General features: G+C 52.0%; 1 protein-coding gene across 1 annotated transcript; it reads right to left on the bottom strand.

Moving 5' to 3' along the window:
- Window positions 1–3,654: 3,654 nt before the first annotated feature.
- Window positions 3,655–7,332, bottom strand: KLF2 (KLF transcription factor 2). The gene is made up of 3 exons (XM_083483515.1): window positions 7,129–7,332; window positions 6,008–6,905; window positions 3,655–4,446 (listed from the first exon to the last, which is right to left on the bottom strand). The coding sequence occupies exons 1-3, from the start codon at window positions 7,198–7,200 to the stop codon at window positions 4,271–4,273; spliced, it is 1,146 nt and encodes a 381-aa protein (XP_083339641.1). The 5' UTR covers window positions 7,201–7,332; the 3' UTR covers window positions 3,655–4,270.
- Between the last annotated feature and the right edge of the window lie 17,300 nt (window positions 7,333–24,632).

The raw sequence follows: 24,632 nt of genomic DNA, 5'->3' as shown, positions 1-24,632 counted from the left end.
GGTTCCGGGGTCCTCTGTGGCCACAGAGAGTCTCCCCTCTCCTGCCTCTCCTCCTCCTCTGTTACGGGGAGGGGGGCACGGAAGAGGCACACCCCCCACCTGCTCCTCCTCTGGGGGTGACCTGGACCCCTTGACTTCTTTCCAGTTGCCCATAAGTGGGGCTGGCTTCAGAGGAGCTCCCTGCCCCCCATCTCCAGCTACACAGAGGAAAGAGGCTGGTGGGAACTTCGCAGGAAGCACTGGGGGGGCTGGCTGCCACCACCCCCCACCCCACTTAACTCCAGCCCCCTTGGACATTGTACACCAGCGGCCCACCACATTTTCCAGACACCTTCGTGGTGAGGTTTGGGCAGCCGTGAGGGCAGGGAGAAAGCCATTGGGGAAACCCCTGGGGTTGTAAACAGCCGAGTTATGTCGGTGCTTATAGAATCGCCAAATGGCATAGTTGATAAGGGACCCCAGGGGTCATCCATTCCAGCCCCCTGCAATGCAGGAATGTTGTGCAGATGCCCGATGGTCACCTTCCAAAGCAACTCCTCTATTCCGAACTTTAAAATGGAAAGCGTAATGCTGGTGGTTGGCAAAAGAGGTTCAAAGACTCTCAAGGAAAATCTTTTAAAATGTAGTATAAACACCGACAACTGGGAAACACTGGCCTGCGAGCGCTCCAGTTGGAGAACAGCCTTTCCCAAAGGCATCATGGGCTTTGAAGACACTCGAACTCAGGACGCGAGGGAGAAATGTGCCAAGAGGAAGGCACACTTGGCAAACCCTCACCAGGATCAACTCCCGCCCGGAAACCTATGTCCCCACTGTGGAAGGACGTGGGGATCCAGAATTGGCCTTCATAGTCACTTACGGACTCCTTGTTAAGACCATGTTTATGGAAGACAATCTGACTCGGCTAGGAGGGATCTAAGAAGAAGAATGCAGGAATCTCTGCTAAAGCAGTTGGTTGGAGCATGGTGCCGAGGAACCAGCCAAGGCTGCAGGTTCGATTCCCGCATGGGGGCAGCTGGATTGCAGGGGGTTAGACTGGATGATGCTGTGGGGTCCCTTCCAACTCTACAGTTCTGTCCCTGAGAGGTGACCGTCCAACTTCTGCTTAAAAACCAGAAACCTCCAAGGAACGGAGGGAGTCCGATGCACCTTGCAGGAGGTCGAGGGCGCGCCTTGAAGCCAGTGGCATTTTAAGAAGGCGGGGAGGGCAAATGATTGCGTGTGTTTGTGTGTCCCCATGTCACCCGGTCCCTGAGCCGCCCCCTTCCACCCCCCAGCCTGCCCCTTGGGGGTTTGGCCTCTCCGCTTGCTGGTGAACCTGTGCGCTGTGGTCGGAACGGGAGCCGGAAAGGGCTGAAGCCCTTGCAACAACAATCGGAGCCCATCATCGCCGCCGCGCTTCCTGCGCCCGCGCTCGGAGCTGCAACCAAGTTGTGCAACCTCGGCTTTCTGCAGAATCTGGAGCCGCGGGGTTGCTTCCTCCAAGGCTCTCCTCTTCTTCTTCCTCCTCCTCCTCCTGCTGGCCAACTTTGCAGGACTGCCCTCCGGCCCCCTTTCCAGAAATGACAGCGTTTCGCTTTCTTTGTTGCTTATTTCGGCAACGGCCTTTAAATAGCTCCCCAGTCATTTTCTGCAAAGCGGTCTCTCATTGCGGGGAGAGCTAATTCGGGCAAACCTTTTTTTGGTGAACAACAACCGACCGACCCCCCACCCCCCGCCGCCGCCGCCGCTCCATGCAAATAGCGAGAGCCTGTTTTTTCCTTTCTCCGCGCTGCCCGGTTAACCCGTGAACGGCTCGCCTTCCTGGGCTCACCAGGGAAGAATTTGCGGGGCGCTTCTGTCTGTGCGCAATGCGCTTCCAGAAAGAACCCTTTGCGGAGCTGGAAGAGGTCTAGAAATGGCGAGAGTCCGGAACGACTCCCTGAGTGGGGCGGGGGAGAGGGAGAGATTTGGAAGAGTTTGGAAAAACCGCGTGCGTAAAGGCGCGAGTTAAGAAGTTTTTATTCCTCCTGAGAATACTTAGAAACGCCGCCGGCTATCCAAAGGCAGGCGCAAGGAAGGGGTACCCTGCGGCATTCACTGCCCCAAACTGAAAAGGAGAATCGGATAAATTCAGGGCTGCCAATGGCTGCGACCCTTTTCGGGCAACGCGCAGCCTGAGATGCTTTGCGCACTTGCAAGAGGTGTCCGTTCCAGTTTGCAGCAGGGTCAATTTTATTCCACCTCCCACAACCTGGGGCGCGTCAGGTGGTTTTAAACTATAGCTCATTTCCTAAACCCAAGCCTGCGCTTGCTGTTAATAGTCGAAATAATTCAGAGACAACCTGTATGTGTGTGAGCGCACAGCGAAGGGATCTAAATTCTCTCCAAAGTGCAGCAGTTTTGCTGACTCTCTCAATAAGCTATATATTGGGTAAGCGGCTTTGTGAGCACCTCCGAGGGCACAATCCTGCGCCTTTTGCACACACCCATTTCCCCTCTCCTCCTCCTCCCCCCCCCCCCTGAGAAACAGCAACGAACTGCAACCTCGCTCGGCTTCTGCGCGGTTTGCTTTGCGGGAGGAGACGTTGGTTTCTTGCAAAAAGGGTTTGGTGGCGGTGGTTGTTGTTTTTGCAAAAAATCTCTGCAGCCCCGCCGCGTCACCCCGTTTTTGTCTTTTTTTTAATGGCGCCGTGGAAACTGCGAGCCCAGCAATCACAAAGTGTCCAGGTACAAACCCCTGGAAGGGAAATGGCGGGGGTTGATTTGCAGAGATGCGATAAAGAGGGTCAGAAAACGACCCTCTGGAGCGTGGAGGAAGATGCGCGCCTCTCACGCAGTTTGTACGCACCGCAAGCGGGTGGCCGGCGCCTTTAGGGATCTAGTTACAGATAGGTAGCCGTGTTGGTCTGCCATAGTCAAAATAAAAAAATTCCTTCCAGTAGCACCTTAAAGACCAACTAAGTTAGTTCTTGGTATGAGCTTTCGTGTGCATGCGTATCTGAAGAAGTGTGTATCTGAAGAAGTGTGCATGCACACGAAAGCTCATACCAAGAACTAACTTAGTTGGTCTTTAAGGTGCTACTGGAAGGAATTTTTTTTATTTTGTTTAGGGATCTAGTTAGCGAAGAAACTACCTTTCTCTGTTCCAGCGTCTCCATCCGCCCACCCCCAGCCTTTGGGGAACAGCAGCAGGCGTCCTGATTCCCCCCCCCCCTTCAAAAAAAGACTCTGCAATTACTGACATGCCGTGTTTACGTTTCACATTAAAATACCCACACGCGCGCAAAACCAGCTTGGCCACAGAGCCCGGCCGCGGGCACAGCTGCCGCAGCATCTGGAAGAGATTTCAGGGCGCTCCCGAAATAGCTGTCGAGTAAACTAAAAATGAGACTCAGATTATAGCCTTGGTTGCTTTTGAACTGGAGAGCCGTTTCTGGTGCGAAGCCTTCGCCCTGCTGCGGTCCGTGCCCGGGTCTATTTCTTGCGCGCTGAGGGAGTGGGGGGGGGGGGCAGGCGTAGGATTTTGGGAGAGCTGGGAGGGGGTAGGTTATGGGCACCTATAGGTCCAAGGAATAACAACAGCAACAACCATCTTTTTGGGCCCGGGGCTTGCACCTGCCTTCCCCCCATCCCCTCCAGGCCAAAGGATTCCTAGACAAAGAATCAGGCTTATTTTAGAAAAAAAAGAATCTTTAATATATATATTTTATAAAAGTTTTCATTTTTTCCCAAAAAAAACAGTGGACATGGGCAAGAAACGTGCCCATTTCGTCTTCCGCTTGTATCCTCCCAACACTTGTGTATAAAACTATGTACATTATTTATGTATATATTCTTTTCTTTTCTTTTAAAAAAAGGTCGTTTCTTCACAAGACCTCAAGCCTTGTTAAGGAGCTCTAGTGTAGGTTAAGGCAGCTGGGAGCGTTTTGCGCGAGGCGCCTCCTGCCTCCGCGCGATCCTTCCGCGCGATCCTCAAGCCAAGCCTTCCGTTCCAGCTGATCTTCTGGGCGGTCGCAGATCGACTATTTACACCCGGACAGCCCTTTCGTCTCAAGAGCCCTATAAATTAAGTCCCATATTCTCCCTCCCGGGGTTCGGGGCGGAGAGCAGCCCGTCAGGTTTCCGCGCAGCCTCCTGGAGAGAGGCGCTGGCCGCAGCCCCGCCGTCTCCTGCTCGCTACTATGGGGGCCAGCGCAAGCCTTTCCCTCCCCGCTCATCCCAGGCGCAGGCGGACGTAGTACCAGCTACAGGATCCCGACTAAGTCCTGGAGAGTCCCTCTCTCTCTCTCTACATGTGCCTCTTCATGTGCAGCGCCAGGTGGTCGGAGCGAGAGAAGGCGCGGTCGCAGAGGTGGCACTGGAAAGGCCGGTGCCCGGTGTGCTTGCGGTAGTGGCGCGTCAGCTCGTCGGAACGCGCAAACTTCCAGCCGCAGCCGTCCCAGTTGCAATGATAGGGCTTCTCGCCTGTGGAGGGAAGGAAGCGGGGTAAGTGTCGATCGATTGATCGGAGGAATACCTGGGATAGAAATGCGATCAAAGAGCTCAAAGAGTCGATGTGCCTGGTTCCTGCAGCGCAGCGGGTTGGGCTGGATGGCCTTTGGGGGTCCCTCGCAGCTACGATTCTAGCATTTGATCCCCACGACAACCCTGCGAGGCTGGTTATGTACAGAGGCAGTGGCCCAAGCTCACCCAGCTGAGTGGTGGGGGGAGGATTTGAACCCAGCACTCCCCAAACTTAGGAGTTTTTTTCCCGGACTACAATTCCTATCATCCTTGACCGCTAGCTACAGATGATGGGAGTTGTAGTCCGGGAAAAAACAGCCGGAGATCCAAGTTGGGGAAACGCGGCTCTAGCACAGCTGGGCTTGGAGACGCCCTTTGTGTGCGGATAATAATAATAGCAATAATAATAATGTTTATACCCCGCCCATCTGGCACCTTCTTCCCCCTAAGACGCAGCCTGCCTCTGTCACTTGGCAGCGCCTCTTGGGAACAGCTGCGCCCCCAAGCCCAGAGCCCCCGAGCGCTCAACCCCTCCTGAAATGTTGCCAAGCTCGCATGAGCCGCTGTGCGCAATTTCACGACGGGATGTTGCTGCACTGCCAGCCAGCGTGACCAATGGTCACATACCTAGAGGACCAGCACCTACAAGGGCACCGATGTCCCCCCGCCCCCAAATGCCACGAGGCGAGGTGGGTCGGCCAGCCAATCTGGAGAGCCCACAGCTCTCGGGTTAGAGAGTTTTAGTGGTGGCATCGACGGTGGTTTAGCAACAGCCAGCGCCCGCCTGCCAGATTTTTCAGAGAACTGGGGCCAGGCTACAGGAAACCTCTTTCTCTGCTGTTTTGGAAGACTTAACGGACGCAGAGAAGAAAGAAAAAAATCTGCTTTTTCCTCCATGCACCTCAGCTTCGCCTCCACCAGGGGCTCCCGAACTGCGGTGGTCCACAAACTCCACCCTGCGCCCCTCAATATTTGTGCCTGGCTTTCAATTGTATTCTTGCTTGCTCAACTTTGCTGTTTTTTTATGATTCTGCGGACTCCGCATCGGAATGCAAGAGCTTAGAAGCAAAAGCAGCAAATAACGGAACGCAATTGAAAAGTGCCCAGCGCGTAGGGTCCTCCTCCCCCCACAATAAAATATTAGAGCCCCCCCCCCAATATAATATATATATAAATGGGCATTGCCATTCCAATTGTGTGTAGTGCCATGTGATCGATTATGTGGGGCGGGGCTTACCTGGGGAACTCCCCCCCCCCATTTTAAAAATTCAAATTGGCACCCCGATCCAGTGTATGCAAGTTGCCACAGCAGGGGGCGGGGGAATCGCATGTTAATTTTTTTAAAATTTGTTGCACTGATTTGTAAAAAAGAAAACCAATAAAGATGATTTTTTGGGGGGGGAGTTGCTAGGTGGCCTGTCCAGACCCTCAGGTGGGGGCGAGGGGGGCGGTTGGACTCTCTGGTCCAGACCTCTCTGGTGGGGTCCTTAGCGCCACCTGGCGCGGGCAAGCCAGCGCTTACCTGTGTGAGTGCGCAGGTGAGCCTTCAGGTGGGAGCTTTTGGTGTAAGTCTTTCCGCAGCCGGCGTAGGTGCATGTGTGGGTAGCAGTCCGTTTGCGCGGCCAGGAGCGGCGTCCGCGCTTGGGCTTGGCTTCCAGCAGCTCCAGCGGCGACGAGGGAGGCGTGAGGAGCCCCCTCGGGGCAGAGGCCGGGCAAGGCAAGCTGTCGTCGAAGAAGGCGAAGGCGGGCGGCGCGCTCTGCTGCTGCGATGGGTGCTGGCGGTAGTGGAGAGGGTGGGCGAAGGGCGCCGGGTAGGGGGGCTGCGCGTGGCACCCGAGGGGGGCTTGGCACTCGGCGGCGGCGGCTGCCAAGAGGTCGTCAGGGCTGAGCGGAGGGGTCTCTGCCCCCGGGAGCGGCGGAGACGCAGCCAGCATGCAGGGCGTGGGGCTTGCGCCCTCCTGCTTGATCTGCGCGCAGGATTGGGGCCACGACATCTCCGGTTTGGGCCCCTCCGCGAACGCCGACGTGACGAAGAAGCGGCCCTGGATGAAGCCACCGTTGGCCCCCGGGAAAGGCACATAGGGGGCAGCTTCCACTTCGGGCAGGAGGGCAGCGGTGGCGCCGTAGGGCGGTGGGCTGCCCCGCTCCATCTGCTCGTAGCCGCCGCAGCCGTCGGGCGAGGGGCTGAGCTCGTAGAAGGGCTCCCGTCCGGCGCCGTAATCCCCGCGGGGCGCGCCGCTGTCAGGGCCGAAGGACCCTCCGTCTGCGCCGCTGCCCATGGAGAGAATCAGGTCCAGGACGTGGTTGAGGTCCTCGTCGTCCTTCGACGGCGCGCACAGCCCGTCCAGGCCCGGCCCGGGAGGGCAGCAGAGGTCCCCGCCGCAGGGCAGCTTCTCCGCGGGCAGCCCGCAGCCCCAGCGCTGCAAGAAGGGGAGAAACGGGCCGTGAGCGAAGGGCGCGCCGAGTCCGGATCCCGCCCGCCCCGTCGGAGAAAAGCAGCCGGCGCGCCCTCTCCCTGGAGAAGTCCCCGCAGCATCCCCAAAGTCTAGACCCCACGTCCCCAAAGCCCCTCTTTCCAGTGTCCAGCGCGGTGCCTCTGAGCACATGCAGAGAGCCGGGTGGGTGAGCGAGCGAGCTACTTACTTGGTGGGCCGGTCGGCTGTCCCTGCAGAAGGAGGCAAAGGAGGGCAGGCTAGGCGCGGGCAGGAGCGCCATGATCTCGGAGGCTTTTGGATGTGTCTGCCCGGCGCGGCCGGCGCCTTCCTTTTAAGCCGCGCCGTCGAGCGCGCAGGCCAATGGCGGGGGCGCAGGAAGCGCGTCCCGGGAAGGCAGGCGGCGGAGGGACCCGGCGCTGCTGCCTGGAGGGGGCTGGATCTGCCGCTTGGCCCGGCCCCGGCCCGGCCTAAATTTAGCCCCGCTATAAAAGGAAGGCGGACAGCGCAGGAGAAGCAGCAGCGGTGGCGCGCAGAGAGAGAGGCCGAGCCGAGCCTCCTCCTCCGGCATCGGACCTTCCCTGCTCGGCTGCAGCCCCCCCACCCCGGGGTGCGCTCTGCACATGCTCGGGGAACCCCTCGCTTAGCCAGCTGGCTCCTTGCGCGCTCTGCGCGTAAAGGCATTCGCGGGTCGTCTTCCGCGCCTGAGCCCCGGCACCTCTTTGGCCGGCTCCCCCCCTCGCCAATAAGTCTGGGTGGCGGGCAGCACCCCCCCCCGTGGGGGCTCTTGAAGCGGGTGGCCCGTTTGTTCTAGATCGGTGGGTGCGGAGCAACGAAGCGGACCCGCTGCTAACCCGGTTCCCCCGCTGACCGCGCGCCTTGCTGGTGCCTCTGAGCATGTTCAGGGTGCCTTTCCCGGGTGTACAGAGCAAAGAAAACAGCATAGTGTTTTGTTTTGTTTTGTTTTAGCAGAGGGGGGTTATTATGGGATGAATGCTCCCCATGCAAGGCCGTTTTTTCCACAGCATGCAAGTCTCTCTCTCTCACACACACAACCTATGCATTTATTTTCTTCCATTTCGTATGAAACATCGCTCAGCAATTATGCAACAACATAAAACCACTTCAACGAGAATGGCACGCCGTATAGAAAACGATTTCATAAATTGTAACCATCCTGATTTACTCCTTTCCAGGGGGGTGGGAGCCCCCTGACCCACTGGTGCTAATTGAGTTTGCAGTCCTCATCTGGAAGAACTGCTACTGGATTTTCCGTGGAAAAAGCCTTCCCAGATTCCATGGGGAAAATAATATGGGTCCCAGAGGAGGTGCTGAATGAGGGGGAGGAGCCCCCAGCCCCACACAAACCCTGGGTGCACCCCCAGGGTCAGAAGGGCCTGTGGCTGGGAGGCGGCGGCTTATAACAACAGCCCTGCAATACAGTTCACACTCTTGAGTGGTTAACAACAGCCCTGCCATGTTGTCCAGAGGTATTAGACTTCATTTACAGGCTGGAACTGAGAGCAACAACCTAGCAAGAAGCTTGTATGATCAACAACAACAACAACAACTTAATTATCTGCCCCAGTCACACTAGACAGCTCCCAATGGAATATTAAAAACACAATACGAGGTCAAAGAGTCATACAGGGCTGTCTTCTAAAAGCCATATACAGCGGTCTCTCGGGTTACGAACAGCCCTGTTAACGAACTATTCGGTTTACGAACTCCACAAAACTGGAAGTAGTGTCCCGGTTTGCAAACTTTGCCTCGATCTATGAACGGAAGCCAAACGGTGGAAGGGCACCGGTGGCGGGAGGCCTCGTTAGGGAAAGCGAGCCTCGGTTTAAGAACAGTTTTGGTTTAAGAACGGACTTCCGGAACGGATTAAGTTCGTAAACCAAGGTACCACTGTAGTTGTTTATCTCCTTGACATCTGGTGGGAGGGCGTTACACAAGCCGGGCGCCACCACTGAGAAGGCCCTCTGCCTGGTTCCCTGTAACCTTGCTTCTCGCAGGGAGGGAACCGCCAGAAGGCCCTCGGAGCTAGACCTCAGTGTCCGGGCTGGACGATGGGCGTGGAGACGCTCCTTCAGGTATACTGGGCTGTTTAGGGCTTTCAAGGTCAGCCCCAACACTCTCTCTTTCACTCTGTTTCTTTATTAATGCTTTATACGTTTAGTGCGTTTCTGAGCACAATTCAAAGGGTTGGTTCTGACTTTGAAAGCCCTAAATGGCCCTGTATCCCTGAAGGAGCGTCTCCGCCCCGGACACCGGGGTCCTCTTCCGAGGGCCTTCTGGCGGTTCCCTCCCTGCCAGAAGTGAGTTTACAGCGAACCAGTCAGAGGGCCTTCTTGGTGGTGGCGCCCGCCCTGTGGAACTCCCTCCCGTCAGATGTCAAGGAAATAAACAACTATCTGACTTTTAGAAGACGTCTGAAGGCAGCCCTGTTTAGGGAAGTTTTTAATGTTTGATGTTTTAACATGTTTTTAATATTCTGTTGGGAGCCACCCAGAGTGGCTGGGGAGGCCTGGCCAGGTGAGCGGGGTATAAGTAATAAGTTGTTGTTGTTAATGCTATTCAAAAAAACCATCCCGTCTCACAGCTTCCCAGTAACATAAGCTTAAAACACACACACAGAGAGAATGTTTTCTTATATTTCGACTTTGCTCTGGCCTGTTTAAATACGGCCTTACCTGGACCCTATTTCCCTGGTCGCTCTGCCCCAAAGGAGTTTCCCTACCCTGCCCTACCGCTTCCCTTTCAGAGGACAGGTAAAGCCTCAGTAATATATGGTATATATATTTGGAGGGGGCAGATGGGGGCTGGCGATGAATCTGACGAGTTCTCTCCTTCTGTGGTGTTTTGGGCTGTTGCAACATTATTCCGGTGTGGTGGTTTTTTTTTTTGCTACGTATGTGCTTGTTTTATCTCTGTGAGGGCATGTTCCATCTCAGAAACACAACATTTTAACCCCTGTGTTGCAAACAATAAGCAGTAATATCCAAGGCAACACAATGACCAAATACAGAGGTACCTCGGGTTAAGAACTTAATTCATTCCAGAGGTCTGCACTTAACCTGAAACTGTGCTGAACCTGAAGCACCACTTTAGCTAATGGGGCCTCCTGCTGCTGCCATGCCACCGGAGCACAATTTCTGTTCTCATCCTGAAGCAAAGTTCTTAACCCGAGGTAATATTTCTGGGTTAGCGGAGTCTCTAACCTGAAGCATATGTAACCTGAAGCCTATGTAACCCGAGGTGCCACTGTACAATGATACAATGGCAATATACACTCTTGAAAACATAAAACATAAAACCAAATAAACATAAGTCTTATAAATCTCTGAAAGTCTTTGAAACATAAGAATTCTGTTTACAGTGGTACCTCTGGTTGCAAACGGGATCCGTTCCAGAGGCCTGTTTGCAACCTGAAAGGAACGCAACCTGCATCTGCGCATGTGCGTGATGTCATTTTGTGTGTCTGTGCATGCGCGAGAGGCGAAACCCGGAAGTAACCCTTTCTGGTACTTCGGGTCACTGTGGGACGCAACCTGCAAACGTAACATGAGGTATGATTGTATTTGGTTTTATGTTTTCAAGAGAATCTATTAAGAGTGCATATTTTGTGACTTTCAGAGATTCCTAAGTTTTCTGTCTAGGTGATTTCATATATTTCGTATTATATCAAAAGTGTATATTGATATCGTGTCGTTGTATTTGGTCGTCGTGTTGCCTTACATGTTCCATCTCAGTGCCATGAAGAATCGGCGGCGCATTACTCGAGAGGAGAAGACAATCCTCTCCCAGCCACTGACAGCTGAGCTTTCCCCGCTGCAAAGCGCTTAAAAGCAGTGATGCGCACTTCAGAGGTTTTTGTCTTCCAGAGTTCAGAGAGAGGAGAAGGAGGGATCCCTCCTTAACCGGCAACCCCCACGTGAGTCATGCCTTTGCGATGTCGCACTTGTGCAATGCCGCCTCTTGTCAGTCGCTGCTGTGGGTGGAAAACTTCCCTTCACCAAGGAAACCTAGTTGACGCCCCTCCTGGGCGCAAGAAGGCAAGCGCCTGTGGGTGTCTTTGCGTGACGCACCAGGCCTTCTTTGGGAAGGAGAGAAAGTGTGAGCATGCTCTCTGCTTCGTGGCTACGGGTAAATATTGTGATCCTCGCCATGTGCAATCTAGGGGAACCACCGGGGACTCCCAGCCTTGGTGGGGATGTGCTGTGTCCCCAGCATGTCTCTGAATAATAATAATAATAATAATAATTAATTAATTAATATATTACTTATACCCTGCCCATCTGGCTGTGTTTGCCCAGCCACTCTGTGCGGCTCTCAAAAAAATATTAAAAACACCAAACATTAAAAACTTCCCTAAATAGGGCTGCCTTCAGTTGTCTCCTAAAAGTCAGGTAGTTGTTTATCTCCTTGGCATCTGATGGGAGGGCGTTCCACAGGGTGGGCGCCACCACCAAGAAGGCCCTCTGTCTGCTTCCCTGTAACCTCACTTCTCCCAGGGAGGAAACCGCCAGAAGGCCCTCAGAGATGGACCCCGGTGTCCGGGGTGGAGACGCTCCTTTGAGGCCATTTAGGGCTTTCAAGGTCAGCACCAACCCTTTGAATTGTGCTTGGAAATGTCCTGGGAGTAGGTCTTTCAGGACTGGTGTTATATGGTCTCCACTCCCAGTCCCCAGTCTGGCTGCCGCATTCTGGTTTAGTTGCAGTTTCGGGGTCACCCAACAGACTTGCACCCTACAGACTTGCACGCATAGCATAAGCCTGCTAACATCTGTCCCACCGCTGGAATATAAAACAAGCTTCTTTCAAATCTTAGGACTTTCCTCTTCCCCTCCATGGCTTCTTCAAATACCTATGTCAACTGCATATTTTAGTCTGTCCAAATTATAGTCCTCCCTTTTTCCCAAAGTCTTTGTAACATTGCAAGAGTTATTCAAAGCCTGAAGTTGTCCCCCCTCGCTTTTTAAATAATGTACACAGTATCTTTTTGTTGTTGTGTTTTGTTTTCTATGTGGGTACTGCTTATTGTTTCCTCTTCTTCTGTTTGCGTGTCTTACTCTAAATTTGTCCTTTTTTATTTTTCTATAACGGATATAAAAAGAACAAAACCACGAAGTTCCAGATTCAGTGTAGCGATTTATAGGAGATACTTTAGACACACGAAAACCCCAAACCCCACAAAAACAAAGAAGGGCTACATTCAGACTGCGGGTGTAAAGCGGGAACCCCATCAAAGGAAAGGAAAGATGTGCTTAGCCCCTCTCATTGAAAATTTGGGGGTGCGTCAGCTCCCATGGCCTGGCAGAGATAGCACCCCTGTTCAGGACATTTAGCTGAGATTTTCTAAAGTCAAATTTAAAACTGCTTAATTTCATTCAGCGGTGGCTATTGAGTCTTGTTTAACATTTAATGTTTAACTTTTTAAAATTTCTTTCTCTTTTATGATTTTGTTGTCTAAATTATGCCCAATAAAGGCTGAATGAATGAAAGACAAAGGTTTGCTCTCTTGTGCTCAAATCCCTGCCCGAGAGCCTAGTATTATGGGATGGCCTAGAAAGCTCGGTTATCAAAAATGGCAGGCCAGTGTTGTTAATCTGAGGAACTAAATCCCAAGGGAAGGAGTCAGTCCTGTGGCGGCAGCGCCGGATTTTTTGAGGGCAGGGTCCGAAAAGTGGGTCCCTCTGAGCATGTGCAGAATGCTCTCCGGGTCGAGGAAGAAGGCGAACCGAGATATTGCCCCGTTCGCCCTGGGATCGTTCCGTGCGGAAGAAGCGTCCATGGCGGCTGAGTCAGGGACCCCTTTTTGCTGGCAGCACCTGGCCAGGCCGTCCTGTTCCCAACTTGAATTCGTGGAAGTGTGATTCAGAGGCTGGCTGGGGGCAGCAGGAGGAAGGAGGCCGATGACCGCATCGCATGGCCTCCAACATTCCTCCGATGAGTATAGGGACGTCCCATACCATAACGATGATTTTTACTATTTATATACCATCTGATTGCCCCAGCCCACTCTGGGCAGCTTCCAACATATAGAAAACAGAATAGAACATTAAACATTTTTTTAAAACTTCCCTATAGAGGATTGCCTTCAGATGGCTCAGGGGGGTTGGATAACTCCATCCCCTCCAACGTTTCTCCCCTGAAAATAGGGATGTCCTATTCCATCCCCTCCAACGTTTCTCCCCTGAAAAGAGGGACGTCCTGTTCCATCCCCTCCAACGTTTCTCCCCTGAAAATAGGGACGTCCTGTTCCATCCCTTTGTGTTTTTTGTGTTGAATATATGCTATATGGTCATCGATGGACCTAACAGGTATCGAAAGCCATTTGCACATAACAAAATACGTATTTTTATCAAAGTCGTTGTTGAACTGAAATACAATTAAGAAATATATTAATAGTGAAATACAATTAAGAAGAAGTGTATGAATAGTGAAAGAACGGTTAAGCTCTAACTTACAATGGTTTTTGATTCATAAACTTAATAATGCAAGCACATTGGCAATTGGGCAAGGAGACAAAAGTTCCTTCGGAAGCATAATTTACAAAGACTCACCATCTAGTCTCTAGAAACTTGCTATAGCATGAATTAATAACAGGTGCAAATATATGATGCAAACTACTAATAATGATAAATAGCAGAATGTAGGTACCCTGTATAAGGGACGCGGGTTGCGCTGTGGGTTAAACCACAGAGCCTAGGACTTGCCGATCAGAAGGTCGGCGGTTCGAATCCCTGCAATGACGGGGTGAGCTCCCGTTGCTCGGTCCCTGCTCCTGCCAACCTAGCAGTTTGAAAGCACCTCAAAGTGCAAGTAGATAAATAGGTACCACTCCGGCGGGAAGGTAAACGGTGTTTCCGTGCACTGCTCTGGTTCGCCAGAAGCGGCTTAGTCCTGCTGGCCACATGACCCGGAAGCTGGACGCCGGCTCCCTCGGCCAGTAAAGCAAGATGAGCGCTGCAACCCCAGAGTCGGCCACGACTGGACCTAATGGTCAGGGGTCCCTTTAGACACCCTGTATATAGAAAGTAGCAAGGCAGTGATATTTTCGGGTGCAGGCTAGCAGACGGGGCCCATGACTTACACCATAAGAGCCTACACAACACAAAACACTGTTGCTGGATGAAGGTTTTATTCTATTTGTTTTTTATCTTATATTTTGGAAATGTACATCCAGTTGTTTTTTTCCTTTACATTTTTTTGGGGGGGCCTCCAAGAGAGTGGGGCCCTAAGCTAGAGATTGTTTAGCTTATACATAAATCCGGTACTGGCATAGATAGATAGATAGATAGATAGATAGATAGATAGATAGATGATAGACAGACAGACAGACAGACAGATAATATTTTGGAAATGTACATCCAGTTGTTGTTTTTCCCTTTCAATTTTTTTGGGGCCCCCAAGAGAGTGGGGCCCTAAGCTATAGCTTGTTTAGCTTATACGAAAATCTGGCACTGGTCCCCAGGACGCCTCTCTCCCAATGGACAGGAGGCGGAGAAAGTGGGTGATGGCTTGTGGGGTGTGTGTATGTCTTCCGGGCCAGAGGTAGCATTTTGCTGCCCTTTCCCCGGAGGGGAAACTGAGGCAGGCCGTCCTGGGCTACCCAAAAGGCCCCCTTGCCAGGAGCCGGCTGCAGCCCGGAGGCTGTTGCTGCTGCAGCAAGGAGCGGCTGCAAGAGAGAGAGAGGGGATCCTCAGCAGCCTTTATATACCCAAGTTATTTTTAACCGCCTGCCTCCCCTTTGCTGATGATGCCTTCGTTTCCTCTCCCAGGCGTTCGTTCAGGAAGCCCTGCTTGGCTCCCCTTCCTGCGAACACGCGGCCCAAAGCACAACAACTGGGGGGGGGGGCGGTGGAAAGAAACCTGGCACCCTCCTCCAGCCCCAAACAGAAATCCTTTGAAAGCTTTGGAGGGCGGCCAGGGAGCCAGGCAAGGCAGGCCGCAGCGCTCAGGCGAGAGGCTGGACCACAGCAAAGGCTTGCAGGATCCCCGACCGACAGGCTTGGGGGAAAAAGGCCCTATTGAAGGCGAGGGGAAAGGGGGCAGCTGGCTGGCTCCCCCCGCCTCCTGGCCTCAGGTTCCTTTCCATGCTCGCCAGGGCCGGGCACATACCTTCCAGCCTTTCTCCAGTGAAAATAGGGGCATCCCATTCCATAATAATAATAATAATAATAATAATAATAATAATAATAATAATAATGTGGTTGATGCCCTGCCCCATTTGACTTGGGTTTTCCGGCTTCCAGCATATATAAAAATGTAAGAAAACATTAACTGTTTCAAAAAATTAAATGACTTCGCTATACAGGGCTGCCTTCAGATGAATTTTTAAGGTTGTATAATTGGTTGGCTCAGGGGTCAAGGTAACTTCGGACTCTGCAACATTTCTCTGATGAAAATAGGAATGTCCTATTCAATAATAATAAACAACTTCCCTATACATAATAGACATAATAAAACTAGACAGGGCTGCTTTCAGATATCTTCTAAAGGTTGTATTGTTAATTATATCCTTGGCTCGGGGGTCACATAACTCCATCCCCTCCAACATTTCTCCCCTGAAAATAAAGGTAAAGGTAAAGGGACCCCTGACCATTAGGTCCAGTCGTGGCTGACTCTGGGGTTGCAGCGTTCACCTCGCTTTATTCGCCGAGGGAGCCGGCGTACAGCTTCCGGGTCATGTGGCCAGCATGACTAAGCCGCTTCTGGCAAGCCAGAGCAGCGCACGGAAATGCCGTTTACCTTCCTGCCAGAGTGGTACCTATTTATCTACTTGCACTTTGAGGTGCTTCCGAACTGCTAGGCTGGCAGGAGCAGGGACCAAGCAACGGGAGCTCACCCTGTTGCGGGGATTCGAACCGCCGACCTTCCGATCAGCAAGTCCTAGGCTCTGTGGTTTAACCCACAGCGCCACCCACGTCCCTCTCCCCTGAAAATAGGGACGTCCTATTCCATCCCCTCCAATGTTCCTCCCATGAAAATAGGGATGTCCTATTCCATCCCCTCCAACGTTTCTCCCGTGGAAATAGGGACGTCCTAAGGAAAAGTGGGACGTTCCAGGATCAAATCAGAAACCGGGACGGCTCCCTTCCAACTTTATGATTCTAGGATTTTATTGCTCTTGCTGTTAAGCCAAGAGCTCTCTGCAGAGAAGGCCGTCCTGCGTTGTGGACAAACTACGGCAGAGTCCGAGACGGCGGCGGAAATGATTCCTTCTCTCTTTCCACCCTCGAGGTCCAGCGGACATCAAAGCCTTTGGATGGGGAAAGGGGCCAAGTCAAATCGAGGCACCGTCAGCCCGGAGCTTGCACAAACAGAGCCGGTTCCCCACATGCCGCCGTTTCAGCCGAACATGCGCCCAACCTTCTCTGGCCAAAACTAAGTGCTTGCAGGTGTTCTTGCAAGAAGGCCGAGGTTCTTCTGGGCTCCCACAATGACAGACTCCAGCTACAAACCGCAAAAACCGGGCCGGGGAAGAGAGGATGGAGGGGGCCGCATTCCAAGGGCCTGGACAGAAATAGTTTGTCCTTTTATTTGGAGAGAGAATTACAGAGGGACTTGTGGGGCAGGCAGCTCTATTTCTGAACATGGGCATGGGCAATGCCAGCTGGGTCAACGGCTGGTTCCCCAAAGGGTCTCTCATCTTCTGCAACCAAAACACACCAGGAGGAGGGCCAGAGCAGGGGGAAGAGACATTTTTTGGCTGTGCCGGGAGAGGGAGGGGCGTCCCAGACTTTAATGGGCATAATATTTTGCTTTGCTGTGCGCAGTGATTATTTTAACATTGCAGAGCAAAGGCTGCTTTTGCTTTCCTTGGCAGGGGAACTTTACGAGTGGAATCTGGCAGGCTGGGCTCTTGTTGTGATCCGAACGTGAGGCAGAGGCACGCAGAGGGCCGGGAACTGGCTCCCAGCAGCCCCTGCCATGCTTAGGCCAGCGCTTCTGACTCGGGCTGGCAGCAGCAGACCCTCCAACATTTCTCCCCTGAAAATAGGGGCGTCCTATTCCATCCCCTCCAACGTTTCTCCCGTGAAAATGTTGTTGTTTAGTGGTATCCGCCTCTTTGTGACCCCCTGGGGGACCAGAGCATGCCAGGCACTCCTGTCTTCCACTGCCTCCCACAGTTTGGTCAAACTCATGCTGGTAGCTTCGAGAACACTGTCCCACCATCTCGTCCTCCGTTGTCCCCTTCTTGTGCCCTCCATCTTTCCCAACATCAGGGTCTTTTCCAGGGAGTCTTCTCTTCTCCTAAGGTGGCCAAAGTATTGGAGCCTCAGCTTCACAATCTGTCCTTCCAGTAAGCACTCAGGGCTGATTTCCTTCAGAATGGAGAGGTTTGATCTTCTTGCGGTCCATGGGACTCTCAAGAGTCTCCTCCAGCACCAGAATTCAAAAGCATCCATTCTTCGGTGATCAGCCTTCTTTACGGTCCAGCTCTCACTTCCATCCATCACCCGTGAAAATAGGGACGCCCTATTCCATCCCCTCCAACTTTTCTCCCGTGAAAATAGGGTTGCCCTAAGGAAAAGTGGGACATTCTGGGATCAAATCAGAAACCGGGACAGCTTCTGCAAATCTCTGGGAAACAGGGACCCTCGGAGGGTCTGGGCTTTATGGCCCCAGCAATGCCATTGAGAGACTAAAGGTTTTCCTCCCCAAAACGGAAGCAAAGCCTCTCTCGGTTTCTCTTACTCCCCTCTCCTCAGCCGCGGCGGCTGGTATGTGGGCCCACCGCCCTGCATATTTTGGAAAACGAAAGAGAGCCGAGCTGGGAGCAGATTTGGGGCGTTCCTGTTGATTTGTGCAGCGGGTGGAATCTCTTGTATATTCTGCAAGTTTCCCTGGCGCAGCCGAGAAGCCGTTCTAGAAAACCTGGTGGAAAAGAGCCGAAAGAACAAGCGTCTTTTAATGTGAGTGGTTTCAGGAGCCAATTGGCACAGCCAAGGCCTGAGTGCACACCAGCTAAAGTTATTGTTCACCGGGTTTCTACATTTTCAGTTTTCCACTGAAACCTCCCACAGGCAAAGGGGGTGGGGGGGAGGAGAAGAATGAACACAAGGAACGCTTGCAATTCTCTCCTTGTTGGAGAATCCAAAAAATTAATCTGCCAAAAGACCAGCAACATTCAATCCTTCTCTCTCAGGTTCACCAGACTTGGAGGCAGGGAGAGGGTCTTTCCAAAGCCTAGCAAATTTTGGATCCTCCTTCCCCAAATCTTTCCGTTCCAGTTAAGCGACAGGGCACAAGAGGAAAAGGGTTTGGGGAGGGAGGAGGAAAAACAAACACGTGCCCTAGTTACATTGCAAAGTGCCCTGCATAGGGCGGTATAGAAATTCAGTTGGTTAATTGATTGATTGATCATTGTTCTTACAGAAGAGACCCTTCTCTGAGCCACAGCTGCTCATCGGCGTCAACAGCCTGACTTGATATGTGGCGGTTTCTTATATTTCTAGCATGCTATCAGCCCAGTATACCTGAAGGAGTGCCTCCACCCCCATCTGAGGTCCAGCTCCAAGGGCCTTCTGGCGGTTTCCTCCCTGCGAGAAGTGAGGTTACAGGGAACCAGGCACAGGGCCTTCTCGGTGGTGGCACCTGCCCATCAGATGTCAAGGAAATAAACAACTATCTGACTTTTAGAAGACACCTGAAGGCAGCCCTGTTTAGGGATGCTTTCAATGTTTGATTATGTTTTTGCATGCGCTGGAAGCCGCCCAGAGTGGCTGGGGGAACCCAGACAGATGAGTGGGGTATAAATAATGAAATTATGATGTCTTTCCCTGGTGTAGCATGGGGAAGAGAAAGGGGTGCCCGAGATGTGCTTTGCAAGTGCCCCAGATCCGGGGCAGGCCTCGCGGCTGCCAGGTCCCCTTTGCAGGGAGGAAACCCAAGCTTTGCCCCCCTGCGCCACAGAAAGAGCGAGAACGACAACGAGGGCACGGCAAGCGGGGAGTTGGCACTGTGTGTGAGAAAGCCCTCGACGGGGCGGCCGCTGTGGTTTGCTTGTTTGAAAGGGGATGCTCTGCCCTGCTTGGATGTGCTCCTGCGCCAGCGGCTTGCCTGCAGAAGGCCGCCTCGCAGGGTGAGCGCGCCGGTGCCCTTTCCAGGCCCGGGTTCAGAAACCCGGTGGCCTCGCATGCAAGTTTTTACAGTTGGCTGCTGCCAGTTATGGCTCTGGCACAGCTTTGAGCTGCATATCCTCCCCCCCCTCTCTCTTTCTCGGTGGTTTATCTTTCTAAAGGCTTGTTATTAGCATAACAGTCGATCAGTAAACCTCAGATAGCTGTGGAGAGCCGCAGGTTTCGTAGCCAATCTCTTGAGTGGTTTTGAAACTGGATGGAACCACGTGCCAAAAAAGACACAAGCCGCTCGCCTCTTTCCAGCTTGTTTTTCTGGGGTTTTTCGTTTTTTTCTGCGGCCGGAGAAAATTTCGTTCCAGAGCAGAAGGGTTCAGCTGCACGTTTTGGATCCTATTTTTTAAAAAAATAATTCTTGTTTAAAAAGAACAACAACATTTCTTAGCGGTGCTCAGCAGCTTGAACTCACCCCTAAATGGTGCATTCTGTCATTGTCTCCTGAGACAGATTGATGCTTTGCACGCTCTCCAATGCTTCTCCGATGAAAACAGGGACGTCCCGTTCCATAATGATAATTTTACTATTTATACCCCACCCATCTTGACTGGGTTGCCCCAGCCGCTCTGGGCAGTTTTCAACAGTTATAGAAACATAATTGAGTGGGTATATATTTTTAAATGGTTTTTTAAAAAGCATTTTCACTGTGTTTTTAAAAATATACAGTATGTGTAGATTCAGCCTGGGAGGGACACCGGTCCCCTTCGTCTCTCCTGGCAGCTGCGTGTCACGTGTTGCCACTTAAATCTCATGACGACAAACCCCACACCTTGCTAGTGTGCCTAATAATAATAATAATAACAATTTTATTATTTATATCGTGCCCATCTGGCTAGGTTTCCCCAGCCACACTGGGCGGCTCCAAACAGAACACTAAAAACAGAATAAAGCTTCAAACATTAAAAACTTCCCTAAACAGGGCTGCCTTCGGATGTCTTCTAAAAGTCAGAGAGTTTTTTCTCTCCTTGACATCTGATGGGCAGGTGCCACCACCGAGAAGGCCCTGTGCCTGATGCAACGCTGTGTGTGTGTGTGTGTGTGTGTGTGTGCGCGCGCGCGCGGAGAGGCCTTGCTTAAAATGCAAAGAAACCTCTGTGCGCGTGGAAATGTCTTTCTGCACCCAGCAACTGTAAAGAGAGAGCTGAACCTGGGGAAGTTGGGTGCCACCCCTCGTTTACGGTAACTTGCAACGGACGAGACTCTCGGGGCCTCTTATCGATCCCATCTAGATTGCAGGGCGAGATACAGAAGCGGTGTCTTGTTGTTTTTTGTTCTTTACAAAAACGAATAACAGCCCCAAACTCTCCCAGCGAAACACACACACACACACACACACACACACACACACACACACACACACACAGAAAAGCCAGCAAGGTGTTTGCAGCAACAGGCACACGTTGGTGGCAGAGAAGCTGCTCACTGTAACCGCATTGAAGAATTCTCACCCCTGATGGGAGAGACAACAACAGGGTGTGACCTTCTGTAGACCAAGGTTGTGGCTCAGTCCCCAGCCTGCTTGCAGAGGTCAAAAGCAAAGGGGTCTTTTTCAGGAAATTTGCCCAGGTGGAAAGGTGTGGGTCAGTTTGGACGGGGGTGCAGCAGCGCAGCTCAGAAAGTGGGGGGGCCGTGAGGGCAAGGGAAACCAGGTTATGCCAAGGAGACCCTCCAGGAACTCTGCATGGATGTGGAAGCCCCTTCCCCAATTTCACAGCGCACCGATAGACCCTGTAGCCTTTGCCCACACTTGTGCAAAATCAGGTGTGAACGCCTTTGGGGGGGAAAGAACCACACAAATGTTTGCACTCTGAAATTTTGCTCTTTGAAAGCCAGCAAGTTTTTGATGTGGGACTTGAATGCTTTTTGCACAAAACTCTTGGGGAAGAGATTTTGCAGCGCTAGCTGAGATCCCAGTTTGCAGTTGGCCTCTCTTTTTTGTGTCCCTGCCCCATGGAAAAATAAAAATAAAAATAAAACTTTACCTGCTGTCCAGCCTTGCAACTTTTCTGAGCGGAGGGACATGGTTTTGCTCTCCGCTGCAAGAATGGCCTGCAGCTCTGATGGAAGGGGAGGCAAGGAAAAAATTATGTGCAGTGAGCAACGCAGATTCGGCCTTTTGCTCCTAAAGGGGAGAGATGGGTAATGTTCCCGCTTGGAGCCCAAAAGAAGCTTTGATGCCTTTTCTTTTGGGACCCTAGCTAGGCCAAGAGAGACCTCAATGTCAGCAAAGGTTTGCAGGCCTGCAGGACTGTGGGGCAAAGTGGCAAATCTGGGGGCGCAGTGTCCCGTCCCCCCAGAATGCACCCTGACTCTCCTGTTTTCGCCATCTTCAGCAAGGGCGGCTGGGAGGAAGAACCGCCACCCCAGAAGTGCCTCTTACAGTGGTTGCACAATCTAGGCGTCTCTTAATTTATTTTTAAGCTCAGAGGAAATTCGGCACAAAGGAAGCGCGTTCGGCGTCGAGGACATCAACACAGGCAGGTGATTCTTGCAGCTGATTTGCATCGCGCTGTCTTCCTTTCTGCACGGCTGCTTGATTCCAAACACTTTGCTTTTCCTTTTTGGTGTGTGTGTGTTTTCTTTCAGGAGAGGGAAGGAGGGAGGGAGAGAGACACACACACAGAGAGAGAGAAAATTCAAGCCCCCCATCTAATCCTGCATCTGAGCATCCTTGTTCTCGCAGCGGCCAGAAAGATGCCCCAAAACGAAGTTCACAACCATCTCCTGTGCCTTCCAGCAACTGGCAGTCAGAAGCGTTTACGTTCCTCCCTTGGAGACAAGACCAGAGCCCTTGTGGTTTGCAGCCACAAATTTGTCTAATAGTTTAAAAGACATCAAAAGTGGCTGAGCATCACTGCGAGTCCTGCAGCTTAACCGTGCACCTTGCGAAGGTGACTTTCCTTTTATCTGATCTGAATTGCCCAACGTTCCGCTTGTAGATTCGTAGAATTGGAAGGGAGCCCCAAAGGCCATCCAGTCTGACCCCTTCCCACCCGGTAGTGCAGGAATCTCAACCAAACTGCCTGTCCAGAGTGGCGGATGCTCTGGTTGTCTCCTGCTTGGACTACTGCAACGCGATCTACGTGGGGCTGCCTTTGAAGGTGACCTGGAAACTGCAACTAATCCAGAATGCGGCAGTTGGATTGGGGACTGGGAGTGGAGACCACATAACCCCAGTCCTGAAAGGACCTACATTGGCTCCCTGGACATTTCCGAGCATAATTCAAAGTGTTGGTGCTGACCTTTAAAGCCCTAAATGGCCCAGTATACCTGAAGGAGCGTCTCCACCCCCATTGTCCGGCCCAGACACCAGGTCCCTCTTCCAAGGGCCTTCTGGCGGTTCCCTCCCTGCAAGAAGCGAGGTTGCAGGGAACCAGGCAGAGGGCCTTCTTGGTGGTGGCACCCGCCCTGTGGAACTCCCTCCCACCAGATGTCAAGGAAATAAACAACTATCTAACTTTTAGGAGACACCTGAAGGCAGCCCTGTTTGGGGAAGTTTTTAATGTTTGACGCTTTGTCATGTTTTTAATATTCTGTTGTGAGACACCCAGAGTGGCTGGGGTAATAATAATAATAATAATAATAATAATAATAATAAATTTCCTGCATTGCAAGGGGGCTGGGCTAGACGACTCTCCCTTCCAACTTGGCCAATTTACGGTCAACCCGTCTGTCCAGAAACTAGCCGGGTTTGAGGCCTCCTTGAAGCTGACCCCGTTCGAGGTGAACAGAGCTTCCTTTCGCCATCTCCCCAGAGAAAACCAAGCGGTTCTTGAAGCCTTTTACAGAGGGATCTCCAAATCCACTGCTCCTTCTGCTTTGCAATTCTCTTTCTCTTTGCTGCTGCTGTTGCTGCTTTATATACGGCTCCTAAAAATATCCCCGCCCTGATAGGCTGCCCGAATCCCGTCATGTCCTCGTCCCAGGCCAATGACAAAGGCCCACTTCCTGCCCCGAGAAAGATGTTTCCTGTTGATAGCGCAGAGGGCATCGGAGAGGGGCATGGGGGGTGCTGCCACCCCCCCCCAACGCAGTGCAAACAATTGTGGAGCCTGCGGCACTCACTGCCACAAACCGCTCGGCTCCCCTTGTTTTTGGCAAAGGGTTTGGGAGGAAGGGAATAACTGGAATGTGGCGGCTTGGCATTGGGGGAATCCCTCTCCTGCCCCCCCCCGAGTGACATCACAGCTATGCCCAGGGCACAGCTGTCAACTTTTCCCTTTCCTCGCGAGGAATCCTATTCAGAATAAGGGAATTTCCCTTTAAGAAAGGGAAACGTTGATCGCTATGGCTCAGGGTTTGAAAGGAGAGACTAGCGCAATAAGCTCCTTTCTTCGGGTCCTTCTCCTCTGTTTATTATTATTATTGTTATTATTAGGTTTTATAAACAAGAATAATGTTCTACAAATAAGTTTTCTCATGTTGTATGCGTATCACGGAAATAGCATAATAAATGTAACGATGACATACAGCCGTACCTTGAGACTCAAACAACTTGGAACCCAAACACTGCAAACCCGGAAGGAAGTGTTTCGGTTTGCAAACTTTTTTCAGAAGCCAAACGTGCTCCGTTTTGAGTGTTACGCTTCTGATTTGAGGTCTGTCTTTTTTTTGCTATTTATTTTGCGTTTTTGTTTTTGCGGCTCTTTTTTGTTTTGTTTTTGCGACTGCGTGGAACCCAGTTCAGCTACTGATGGATTGACTGATTGTGTAACTGCGGCACATTGTTTATCGCTTTCATTTTATGGATCGATTCTCTTGTTAGATAGTAAAATCCATGTTCAGTTGCTGTTTGAGGGGTTGTTTTTAAAAGTCTGGAACAGATTAATCCATTTTGCATTGTTTTCTATGGGAAAGCGTGCCTTGGTTTTGGAACGCTTTGGTTTTGGGACGGACTTCCAGAACGGACTAAGCTTGAGAAGTAAGGGACCACTGTATGTTTCGCTATTAGTGGCCAATGTGTAAGTTCTTGGTTCAAGAATGGACTTGTCCTCCTCCTCGGTTGAACCCGCAGCCCAGCAGAAGTTCCCTCACTGCTGTCATCCCCAAAACAGGGGGAGAAGGCACCACGCAGCCAGGGCGAAAAGGCGTTCCACAGGGTGGGCGCCACCACCGAGAAGGCCCTCTGCCTGGTGCCCTGTAACTTTGCTTCTCGCAGGGAGGGAACCGCTAGAAGACCCTCGGGAGATGGACCCCGGTGTCCGGGGTGGAGACGCTCCTTCAGGTCTACTGGGCCGTTTAGGGCTTTCAAGGTCAGCACCAACACTTTGAATTGTGCCTGGAAACGTCCTGGGAGCCAATGTAGGTCTTTCAAGACTGGTGTTATATGGTCTCCACTCCCAGTCCCCAGTCTGGCTGCCACATTCTGGATTCGTTGCAGTTTCCTGGTCACCTTCCAAGGCAGCCCCATGGAGAGCGCATGGCAGTAGTCCAAGCGGGAGAAAACCAGAGCATTTAACATAGGAAAACCCCCTAAGCAATATGGTATATATTCCTCTCGGCTTTGGCTTGGGTTTGTTGCGTTGTGTCTGCTGCCCCCTGGTGGCCCGCTGGGGATTTGCGCCATCTT

The sequence above is a fragment of the Podarcis liolepis genome (assembly GCF_965112155.1).
Source record: "Podarcis liolepis genome assembly, chromosome: 18".
Lineage (NCBI taxonomy): Eukaryota > Metazoa > Chordata > Lepidosauria > Squamata > Lacertidae > Podarcis > Podarcis liolepis.
The sequence above is the reverse complement of the archived record's forward strand: the minus strand, read 5'-3'. Positions and strand labels throughout refer to the sequence as shown.